Below are 11,672 nucleotides of genomic sequence, written 5' to 3' on the forward strand. Positions count from 1 at the left end.
TGGTGGTAGTAGCAGCGCTGACAGACATACTACTGCGCCACACTATCGTCTTATTGATCCTGTATTACTTAAATCCTACAAGGAAAGCAATCAGATAACCAAAGCTTAGTCTTACACTGCTCAGCATACAATCAAGCATCGTTCGATGAATGTTATACACTTTTTACTTTTGAGATATGTAATTTGTGTTAGATTTTAGGCAAGACCCTCACTGATATATATATTTGATCAGAAATATGTTTAGATTTAACATTTTCATTCATATCTAAACTGTAATTATTTGTACATTTGGAAGTTATGACCGTTCTGCAGCAATCTCCCTCCTAAATGATACTCTAATTAAAAGAGATGCAGCAGTGGCACCACTCTACCTTCAGCAATATTTGAACTGGTCTTAAGTATTTTTTTAATATTTCATGTTGAAGGCAGTCTCGTGATGGTGTCCTTCCTTGTCACTTCCCCTACAGGAAGCCATGGGGTCAGCCTGAGTTGAATCGAAGTCAACATTGTCCCCACGTTGACCTGCGCCTGACTGGCCTCCCAGCAAAAAGCCCCTGTGAAGGTAAGAGGAACTGGGGTTCCCTCCCCTGGAAAAGAGGTTCCCTCCCCTTGACAGCTCCACAGAGCCCCAGCCACCTGCCTGCTGGGTCAGCCCCATATGAAAAGGGAAGCCCTTTGTAATCCGACGGGGATTACACCACCCAACAATGCACCACTGAAAGAGCGACAAAAGCCCTGTATCAAACGCCGCTGAGGGGGAGCATGGCTATGATCTCCCACTACTACCAACACTGACTCTTCTGCCACCTCTCATCTCCCCAAGAGGCTCTCCCTCTTTAGCATTTGCTGCCTCAGTCCTCCTTCTGGCCTCTCATCTCTAGGATCTGGCCTTTTATCAGCGCATTCCTTTTCATTTGCATTGCGGTGTGGGGAGGGACAGCGGGTCTCTCTGATCTGATAGCGCCAGTAGAGTCAGGAGGATCCTTAGGGCATGGATGGTGTGCGTTTGAGTGTGCATCCTGTCCTGCAAACACACACACGCCACATTACATTCTCCAGATAGGCAGGAACCTTTCCGTAGTCCAGATGGACAAATAGTGACGCACCCATGCCTGTGTTTCAAGTTCTGGTTGGCTTTACATTTTTTTTAAAAAGAAACTGAAAAGAAGTTAGGCTTTCAAATGTGAAATTCTGCAAAAATGTCCCAAAAAAATTATGCAAAAAACCAAGCAGAGCACTCAAGTTATGCCTTAAACTATTTCTGTGTAAAACAATTTGCATAAATCAATCTGACACCTTTTACAATGGCAAAAATCTCCCGTTGGTGCTCAAATGTGACCCTAATTTAAACATGTCACAGCCTATATTCAGGCCCTTGATAAAGAAAAAGGTGTTTGGCCTGATTCTTAAGGGTCTGTTGTAGATGTTTGTGTAGCTCAGGGAGATAAAAAGACCTAGTTTACCTTTCGGATTTCCTCAGAATCATTGTATTCCCATCCCACCCATTGCTCAAACATGTGTCAGTGTAGGGGGTGCTTTGGTGGCGGCGAGGTAAAAAAGTGATGATAGATTGAGGACACAAAAGACAGAAGAGCAAATGTGCCGCGCTAAATCTACAACCTTCAGTCAGCCTCACATTGACTGACTCGGAGAGTTACCTCAGCCTCTACCCAAATCAATGTTAGCCCTGAAAGCATTGAATGGAAAATCATTCAAATTGTATTATGTTAGAATATATGAGCCATTTCAAAATATTAATTCAGCATTATTTGAGGTGTCTGTTAAGAATAGCAGTTACAGCTCGCAATGCGTTGACTCGACTGAGTGATTACACACCTCTATTACATGTGATATATGAATGTGTGAGAGGGACCTATTTTTCATTACCAAGACATTGTCCCTAGAGGGAGTTGTTAAAGAAGAATCTATGAATTATCCCCCTGGAACAACTGGCCCTTGTCATAAGCCGAGAAGAGGGGAAAAAGGAAAGGAAAAGGGAAGAACAGCACTATTGGGATTGAGATGCTGCGAAGATGCCAGAAGAATGTGTCTGCCTGTGCTTGTAATCCTGCATACTGCCGCCTCTCCCCCTGTCCAGTTAATTGGAATACAAAGCAGAGCAGGGTCGATGAGAGAGCGGCGGTGGTGAGGATGAAGAGGAGGAGGCGAGGGGGTGGTAGCTGCTGTCTGTCTCCAGCAACCTTCACTCCTCGCTGGGAATTGACTGGGGAACCAGCAAGCGAGACCGACACACTGTCACTGGTAAAATGAACTGTCACCTTGCATTTCTCAACCTCCTGGCAGCATCGAATTGGCCGCTTTGAACCATGTGACGTGACACTGATTGAGTTCTGGTTTTCCCCTCCCGGGCTCTAAAGGAAGGAGCCAGTTTAATTTCAAGTGTGCAGGCTCTCCATGCAAAGTATTGGCTAGTGGCACACCAGTGTCTGAGCACCAGGCATCACTTCAGACCGCTGTATCCTCACACCAAACCTTTCATGAGTGCTGTATTTTTCCTCACCACCCCTCATTATTTCATTGTGCTGCTTCGTTACTCTGCCTCTCAGATAGTCTTGTTTTTCTTACGGCATACAGTCATGGCGGTCTGACAGGCACACAGAGGAGGAAAACTATTAGGGGTAGCCATTTGGATCCTGGAGGCAATCCCAGGGAGTATTAAGACGTTAACCCTGGCCAAGTCACTTGTCTTTGTCGGTTACTATGCTGATGGAGTGGGAAAAGGATCCAGTCGCAAGGGGGACCCAGGAGACAGGAGCTTCAGGTCAGCTGGCGCTTCCAGATCCAATAGAGCCTGACTCGGATGGGGGATGGTTGTCAAGAGCCTCCCAGGCTGGGTTATAAAGAGGCTCAGTGCCAAAACAAAGGAAGAAGAAAGCATGCCATTCATACCAAGACATAATTTCTCCAGAAAGCCTCAAAGAACACAATGAAAAAATTACAGAAACGTGTTAAACGAATGAAAATCTCAAATGTGACTTTTTCTTTTGTTTCTTCAAACAATTTGTCACGTGGTCACGAGGTCCTCAATTATATTTATTATCTCATCATTATTATTTATTCTAAAAAAAACATGAGGATATTATCTTTTAACCCTCTGATCCTTGAATAACATCAAACAGCTATTGAACCTGGAAGTCCATGATGCCTCCTTTTATGATTTTTCTCTACTGACACATATATAAATATGTGTAAAGTGCTACTATTAGCAGTTATTTTCATTATCAATTGACCTCCTGATGATTTTTTTCTTTATTCGTAAATAAGTAAATTTTGATTTAAGCTTCCCTAAGAAATTATTTTGATGTATACAATACTGGAAAATATCTGGAAGAACAAAAGAGGCTAGATCCTTCTTCCAGGAAGGGTCATGGCTGAAGAGAAACTTTTCTCACATCCTACGGTTACGTCATCGGATGTCTTGCTTTGTCCCACTAACAGCCAGAAACCAAAAGACACTCACTTTAATCATGGCTGCCAAAAAATGGTGTTAATTTTGCCACTAATTACATTAGAACTTGCAAAAGCTTGGATTTTTTTAATTTCTAACTAAAACTAAAATTATTATTTGGTCAGCAAAAGTCGTGCCAAAAATCATGCAGCAGATCAATTAATTGTTCAAGCTTCTTTTATGATTTAACTCCCACCATTTTCAACTCTACCCTTATTTGGTCAACACATCTTGTAAAAGATCAATAAAATAGGAAAAAAAACACAGGACACTGATTGAAATAAGTGCATGATTTTATTACTCCACCCTTGACCCTGTCCAATTTGTTACTTTTTTTATAAATACTTTAGGATGATATTAACAAACCAAATTGAAATATTGCTCCTTTGAAAATGTCTTTAGTATGCTCTGATATCTATGTCATGTTTAGATGACGTCAGCCTGTAAAAAGCCATGTTTGATACCTGCCAATAAAAGTCTCTCCTCTGTGGTATCTCTTAGATGACTAACCCCCTGTTATGCCATGAATACTGTATCTAGTTTTCCTTTGAAGCTTGGGGATCCTGCAGAGTGACATGCGACAGAGGAACTGGTAGAAAACCAAGGAAGTGAGCCTGGCAATAGACTTGTAAAAGAGCCTGCAACAACTGCAACCAGCATGGGGTACAAACAGCACCGGGCTGACCTCAAACAAAGTCCATGGGGGGGGCTAAAGATGTGAAAGATATCTGAAGATAAAAGAAGTTGGCTGTTCTGGATTTATTAATTGCTGTTACGTGTGTTCAGTTGGATGTTTTTGGTTATATTGTGACCTTACAAGGATTTTCCTTCTCGTCCCTTTGTGTTCATTAACCATTCGGTGCTCCTCTCCTCTCCACTCCTCGCCCTGCATTCTCCAACAGAAAGCAAGGAAGGCTACCCTTATCGGAAGGTGAAAAACATCCTCCTCCTCTCCCCCAGTTGAACATCTGTCTCCGCGGAGTTGGCTGCCGCACCGACTCTGACACCTCCAGATGGAGAGCCTGCTGGGAGCGCTGAGGTATTACCTACAGAGATGGCAGGGATCACACCCCTGGAATGAAGTCCCACACTTGTTTTCTGCACCGTCCCCATTTCTGTTGTTGAATCTGTCACCACTCACCATATACATTGTCACCTCCCCAGTCCATGGCCTTGTGACTCATCCGAAGAGAGGGCTTTTTACTTGTAAAGAAAGGCATGACATCAAATCTCCGAGCCTTCTTTCTAATTTACAGTAATGGGATGTATGGTATTTCAGCTGTAACTTCTATTTGCGGAACTGTATTAATTTTTAATATAGTTATGAAGGAACTGCATACTCACACAGATATATTTCAAATGAATGCTGATTTCCATTTCCTAAAAACATGTTTGTAAGAGGCCTTAAAAGAGATTAAAGTTCACACAATCTTAAAAATAGCCTGAATGTCCCACAACCTGACTAGTCTCAATTTTAAAAGCAATATCCGCAAAAATCTAAAAGCACAAGAGCCTGAGAGTTTACCTCCCCGAGTCACTCTGGTGTCTTGACAGATTGACTCCGCATTCATTTGTGCCTGAACTCTGCATGAACCTCAGCTTTGGGAAGAGGGGCATCAACAGGCCAGTGCTGTTGGGGCTGAAACTGTGTGTGCAAACCCAACACCCAGAGCAAATATTGAAACTGCTGCCCCTTCACCATCAGAGGAAACAAGGTGGTCAAGTCCTGCAAGCGTATGGCTGAGGGCGAACCCACAATAGGCTCCAAGATGTTTGATTATCAAAATAGTGGCTGTTTTTGAAAAGAAATATAAATGGTTCTCTGTAACAACATGTGTCAGCTGTATCCAAAAAGAATTTGGGTAACAAATCAAGGGTGAGACTTGGCTTCCTGGAGTTTGTTGTCATGTTTAGAGCCCCCGGAGGTATTTGGAGGTGAAAAGGTCACTTGGAACCACCCCATGTGTTGTGAAAGATTCCTCTTGTCACATTATGCAAGGGGACTTTGGTGGAACTATTTATGGAGGTGGATATACAGAAAATAAGATTTTAATTCCACCCAAAAAATGAATTCAATATCCTCAGAGGGGGACAACTTTCTCTTAAAAATTCCAGATTGTGCTGAATATCAGCTTTTTACATGCACAACAATTACAACTCTGTTTTTAATTTTATAAACTTTATTAAGCTAAATTATCTGAACAATTGTTGGAAAATACCCTGTAAATAAATAGTGCAAACAATGACATTTGAGGAGGTGCAAAAACTAAACACAGCATGAGCTTATCATAAAAAGATAGAAATTCAAGAATGGATGAAAACACTTTTTCAAACGTTTTCTCAACATCCAATTCAGAAGTCGATGCACATTAGCAGACACAGACATACCCTGTATACTTCACAAGACCACGAGCAATTTTCACTTTTTTTTTCTTTTCTGGAATGGTGCAACTTATCTGAGGAAAGCTGCTCAGGCCTCCACAGTCATTTTTTAAGAGTCATTGTTCACTGTTTTTCCCCTTTGTCTTTGGGGAGCTGTCGGAGCTGGAGACTTTCTCCACAGGTGCCGAAGAGTTGACCGAAGCGCAGCCAAGCTTCTCCCTCTTCTTCTGCTTCATCCTGCGGTTCTGAAACCAGATTTTCACTTGCGTCTCGTTCAGGTCCAGACTGGCCGCGACCTCCACCCGCCGTGCCCGCGTCAGGTATTTGTTGAAGTGGAACTCTTTCTCCAGCTCCGTCAGCTGCTTGGTGGTGAAGTTGGTCCGGATCACGTTGTGCTGGCCCGGAACTCCGAACTCCGACTGGACAGCTGTGGGGAGAAATGGATGAATGGATGGTGGAGAAATACATGGAACTCATGGAGCTGAAGTATGTGGAAAAGATATGAGTGAAAAATATGAAAACGAACAGAAAAAACATTAGTGGACAAAATGATTTATCAGAACTATTTAAAACACTTTGGCTTTATTGTCAGCTGACTGGGTTTTACGCACGTTTTATTGGCGTCATGGGTTCTCTAAATGGCACATTTTGTTTGCTCTAATGTCCATAACAAACCTGTTTTAGGAGGATTCCTCTTCACTTTCATCCAGTCGAAAGTCTTAGAAGCTTCCTCAACGTGCTCCAAATCTTTCTCTTTACACTGGGGCGGTAACCTCGCGTAAACACTTTCAGAATATTCTTGCTGCCTCTGATCTCCGTTGGCAAAATGCAGATACTGGCTGCCCGATACAACTCCAGGCCCACAGCTGTCCCCTGCGTAGGGAGCCATGTTTGTTCCGAGCGGTGAGACCTGTGCGTGAATAAAGCTCCGGTCCTGATCTGGAGCGAGGCCGTACTGGTGATGTCCGTACTCCAGGGGTGACCCATACATGGGGTTCCCCGGGGCTGAAAACTGCAGATCCAAGTTGACGTGGGCCTGGTGGTGCAGAGGGAGGCTCGAAGTCTGGTGGGGCGCAGAGGCTGCAGCCACCAAACGACCGTCCGGTGCGTAACTATCACTTGTTGCACAAGAGTTGGACGACATGTATCCATGGTTTAAATTGGGGTATCCGGCTTTGGTACTGAAAATATTTGCTCCCCGGTTGCACACAGGATAGTCTAAGTAGGAGTTCATCCTGAACCTGGGCCTGTTATTTGTTCAGAACTGATGAAGACTGAGCAGTCATTAATCGATGCTCCCCTTGCCCCTAACCTTAGGTAAGTATGTCAAAGCTGTAAAACTGCCTTCCACGCTCATATCACCTTCCTGACACACCATGTGACCTGCTAAACGCCAATGGCAAAAGACCAACAGCACTCTGTCAAGTCTGCAGGCTCGTCCATCAAACGGCTCGCATTTACATGACAAATGCTTCAATCAAACTCCCTCATCCATCTGATAAGAACACAAACATCAGGAGACATATGCAGGCTGTAGTGTGAGAGGAGCTCCACTGACAAATAAAAAGATATAATAATAATAATGATAATAATAATAAATCTGACTGCAGGCCACTGCAGGTCTTTAAGTCTTACAATTACAATACTCTTCATTTTTTCCATTTAAATGGGTGAAATTTACGGCCTGCATGCTGTTAAAGCTCTGACATCGTTGAATAATTTAGCTTCTTTACCCGTGAGAGTTGAACAACATTAAATTAATTTCCAATTGTGTGTCTAAACATCACTTTCTTCCATGTCTGGATTGGCTTCTTACTGAAATATTTCCTCAGCCTTTGGACAGCATGAGTGGTGCGCGCACAGGCTCTGAATCAGACAATGTCGCAGAAATAGTCAGCGCAGTGAATTCAGTGATCCATCATGCCTCTTTTTAAAGACTGACAGCTTGTTTGGCCCATTTTGCCCATAAAAGAACAAAGACGTTTAACAGCCAGATAGGCTTCTCTCTACATCTTATTTCTCCCTCCTGCTTTGTAAATTAACAACACTGACACTATAACGTAAACTCTTCCAAAGCCTTTAACGTCCACACTCATCTAAACGCGCCCTATAATTAAGTAAGAGTTAATGTGATGTTATAGTCCTCAAGTGGTAATTAAGCTTTAACCCAAAAAAAGAGTAAGATTTTCCATTTTCAACAACGTTCTGTATCTTAAATGAGGTGCAAATTGCAGCCTAAATAATAATTAATGTGTTAATTTAAGCTTTCAGGTCTGAATTGTCACATTTCTCCCGTTTTGAGGGTGTGCGCGAGGATAAACCCCCCAAAAATAATAAATATGTCAAATACAAATAAATAAAATGTCGGACTAATATTTAGATTTAGCCCAATAAATAAATAAATAAATAGAGCATGCAACGAGACACGCGCGCCTTTTCTTTGCTACAGATGAGTCAGTTTTGGAGCTTGCATGATTCTGTCCTGAGAGCAGCTCTGTGAGAAGTACGACCCGTGCAGATCATCGCCTCCCTGGTTTGGGTTTGTTGTGTGTGAAGTGTTGTACTGCACATCAAACTGGGGGCCGTGCGTGAAGCCCGGAGCTGGATATTTGGAGAATTCTGCACGGCACGCCGGCTGGGACTGCTGCTGCTGCTGCTGTTGGGACTTGAGCGGAGGGGAGGCCGACTGGTAATCACCGCCCAGATGGACATAACCCAGACTTGCCAGAGTGGGGCTGCCTGGGGCGGAGGGGGAGGACGGGGGTGAGCAGGAGGAGGTGGTGCTGGTTATGTTGGTGAGGCCCTGCACTCTTTGGTCCTTCTTCTGCTTCATCCTCCGGTTCTGGAACCAGATCTTAATCTGCCTCTCGTTGAGGTTGAGCAGGCTGGCCATCTCCTCCCGCCGCGGCCTGCACAGGTAGCGGCTGAAGTGGAACTCCTTCTCCAGCTCCACCAGTTGCGCGCTCGTGTATGCGGTGCGCGTGCGCTTCGACGCCGGGGTCGCGCTTGGGCACTTCTCGTTGCAATCTGCGGAGACAAATGTCGGGAAATGGTGTGTCGAACAGATACATTACATTTTCTTCCAGTGAGCCTCCACTGCGTTTACTGCCAGTTTCCAGCCTTTTTAATTGCTTCTGTTCGCGTTATCTGCAGGTCGTTGCGTAAAACAAATAATTCTTGAGTAAAACTGGATAAAAAGGCACAGAAAACCACAATAACACAGGGGAAGAAATGGGAGGGGGAAAAAAACAAAGCAAAGAAGAAACCAAAAGGCAGCACAAAGCTGTGTGTAAGTTGAAAGATTTGTGAGGTGAAATGTATGACATTTAACTGCGTTTATCTCCTTTTAATGTCGCTATAGTGCTTCAGATGTGCTCAAGACAATCAAGACAAACACGGTTGTTTTCAGCTTAAATTGTGTTTTTATCTTTATACGTTTTGGATCCAAACTCACGATTAAATACAAATATTTTTATTACGAGTTTGGATGAAAGGGATCCTTCATGTTACTGTTTTATGGTCCTAACATGGTTCAGTCTGTTTCAGAGTCAGTCGGCCCATTCTGTTATTTCTGTTTTAATTTCTGTCAGGCTTTAATTTTTTTTAAATTGATACATTCAAATTTATATTAAAATACATCCTAAAATGCCTCTGAGCCTAAAACCTGAAGACCCCCTGCCTCTTATGCCTGACTGCAGCCCTATTAAAAGCCAAATGACCTTTTGAACCTGCAAGGAGGAACATTAAAGTCTGAAATCATCTGTAAACTGAGAGGCCAATTGGAAATACTTCAGTTTAAAAAACGTCGGATTTTTTTTATACATGTCATACAGACCTGTGATTTTCCTGCTGGGTTTCTGATTTGAGTGTCTGGAGTCTTTCATCCAGGGGAAAATGTTTCTGCTCATTGGAAACTTGGTGCTTTGTGGTTTTGACCTCCGGGGAAACGTGCGCTGTAGCGTCTCCACCCGCTGCTGGTGTGTCGGAGCATGTGGGGAGCACTCAAACCCAGAGACACCATCCACAGACTCGCTGAAGAAGTCGCGGTGGTGGTGGATGCTGTGTGTGGCGCTGGGTTTCTGCATTTCCACAAAATGTGCACCGGGCCCCCCTTTGACCTTCTGGCTGAGCGCTGGCAGCCAAATGTCACATGGCGGGTTTCCAGAGAGCCGAAGGCTTCTGGCCTGAGAGGATCCAGGGGGAAAAAAGACGGACACAGAATCAGGGAGGAGACTAAATGATCCATCTTATCAACTCAATAGTATTCTGACATGAATAGCAAGCCTCTCCATGCTAGAGAGGCGAAATGAGCTCGGTGGAAAACACCAACGTGAGGATAATCCTGAAAAATCTGCAGTAATTCACCTCCCAGCGGGGCTCGATTTCTTTTACACACAACATGTAACGATTTTAGGTCTCAAAACGAGGCTATTTTCCTGGAAACTGTTTGTTTGTTGTTGTTGTTGTTTGTCTCAAAGGGAATTAGAGGAATTAGGAACTAAAATCACGGCCTAACAAATGTAAATATATAGCTACATTATCAGATAACAAATTCGATATAGATATAAAAAGAAACAGCTTCATTGTGTTTCTGTGGTGTTTCCTGAAATTACATTAGGCCTATTTCTGTACATAACAGCCTTTATTCAGCTAATGGATAGCCCTGTTTGCATGGGAAAAATTAAATGTTGTATCACAACCTACTGAAAAACCCATCAATCCAATGCAAAATTGTACAAGTCCATTGTGCAACGCAGCTGCAGCTGCTTTATCCATCTTTGTCTTTCTTTTTTCTTTTTTTCAGCCAGTATCGCAATAAAATTAAATGGACTCTTCTTCCGAAATTAAAGCGATCGAAATTATTCAGCTGTAGTTTTTAAAGACGAGGAGAGGAGAACAGTCAGAGAGACAGAGGGAATAAGTCTGGAGGCATGCAGCTTTATGAACTCTGGTTGAACCGCGGCTGGAGTCAGGCTCGTAAATCATAAAGACACATAACCCAGTCCGCCTCACAACAGCTCGGCTGCTTTACCTTCACGACCCACATTCATTCCGCGCTCAAACAAACACGCTGGCTCCTCTTACCTTTTTGGAAAATCTCCCAGATTAGAATAATCCGCGCAGAGATTGCGGCTCCGACATGAGGTGTTGTGATTTGGCTTTGGGGTGACGCGGAGTGGACAGTGTTTCTGCTGCTCAGACCGCCCTTCGTTGCATTTCTGCACACAATATCCGCGCGTGGGTGTGTGTGTGTGCAAAAAGAAACCCTTTCTGCTGATCATGCAAACTCACTTTCATATATGGCAATGGCCCTGATATAAAGATAAGGAAGAGGGGTTTTTACGCCTTTGTAAGAGGCAGTTTGACTTCCTTTACTGCAGTCAGAGGAGGATACAATCAAAGAAGCTTGATATATTTTTAGCTTTCAACTTAATTTTTTATGTAGATTTAGATCAGGTAAATAGCCTGTAAAGAAATCACCATCGGTTTGCATTACATTAACTAAAACTGAGCATTTTCTTAAGCACTTGAGGCACATTTTCTGGCCACAGTCACACACACAGGCAGCCACATCTCGTTTTGTTTAAAAAATCCTGGGAACACGTCCAGTTCTGCAACAAAAAATTCAAACATCCCGTTCAGAGGCCATAAATCACCCAGAGAAAGGAAGCTATGAGTGTTTAGTTTCCACACAAACACACGCCAAATGCATTACATCGTCTTTATGTAATGAGCTTTTTTCATCCCTAATTTAAAGACAGACTCATTTTGAAGCACTAAAGTGGAGACAGACAGCGGTCAGCACAGCAGCATCCATTAA

The 11,672-nt window shown here is 43.3% G+C and overlaps 2 protein-coding genes across 2 annotated transcripts; both read right to left on the bottom strand.

Annotated features, from left to right (window-relative positions):
• Window positions 1-5,674: 5,674 nt before the first annotated feature.
• Window positions 5,675-8,257, bottom strand: hoxb1b (homeobox B1b). Its single transcript, XM_072373933.1, has 2 exons — window positions 6,527-8,257; window positions 5,675-6,278 (listed from the first exon to the last, which is right to left on the bottom strand). Exons 1-2 carry the CDS (start codon window positions 7,083-7,085, stop codon window positions 5,968-5,970), a joined length of 870 nt encoding a protein of 289 aa, XP_072230034.1. The 5' UTR covers window positions 7,086-8,257; the 3' UTR covers window positions 5,675-5,967.
• A 26-nt stretch (window positions 8,258-8,283) lies between these two features.
• Window positions 8,284-11,017, bottom strand: LOC140278837 (homeobox protein Hox-D3-like). Its single transcript, XM_072373934.1, has 3 exons — window positions 10,937-11,017; window positions 9,702-10,035; window positions 8,284-8,878 (listed from the first exon to the last, which is right to left on the bottom strand). The coding sequence occupies exons 2-3, from the start codon at window positions 9,934-9,936 to the stop codon at window positions 8,295-8,297; spliced, it is 819 nt and encodes a 272-aa protein (XP_072230035.1). The 5' UTR covers window positions 9,937-10,035; window positions 10,937-11,017; the 3' UTR covers window positions 8,284-8,294.
• Window positions 11,018-11,672: the final 655 nt, after the last annotated feature.

This window comes from Leuresthes tenuis, unplaced genomic scaffold, assembly GCF_036924035.1.
Source record: "Leuresthes tenuis unplaced genomic scaffold, fLeuTen1.0.hap1 SCAF_20, whole genome shotgun sequence".
Classification (NCBI taxonomy): Eukaryota; Metazoa; Chordata; class Actinopteri; order Atheriniformes; family Atherinopsidae; genus Leuresthes; species Leuresthes tenuis.

Bases quoted from the DNA above. Each gene is read 5' to 3' on its own strand.
- hoxb1b (XM_072373933.1), bottom strand. From the start codon at position 7,085: ATGAACTCCTACTTAGACTATCCTGTGTGCAACCGGGGAGCAAATATT. The intron at 6,279-6,526 runs GTTTGTTATGGA...TTCTCCCCACAG, and splicing joins GAGGAATCCTCCTAAAACAG to CTGTCCAGTCGGAGTTCGGA.
- LOC140278837 (XM_072373934.1), bottom strand. From the start codon at position 9,936: ATGCAGAAACCCAGCGCCACACACAGCATCCACCACCACCGCGACTTC. The intron at 8,879-9,701 runs GCAGGAAAATCA...TTGTCTCCGCAG, and splicing joins ACACTCAAATCAGAAACCCA to ATTGCAACGAGAAGTGCCCA.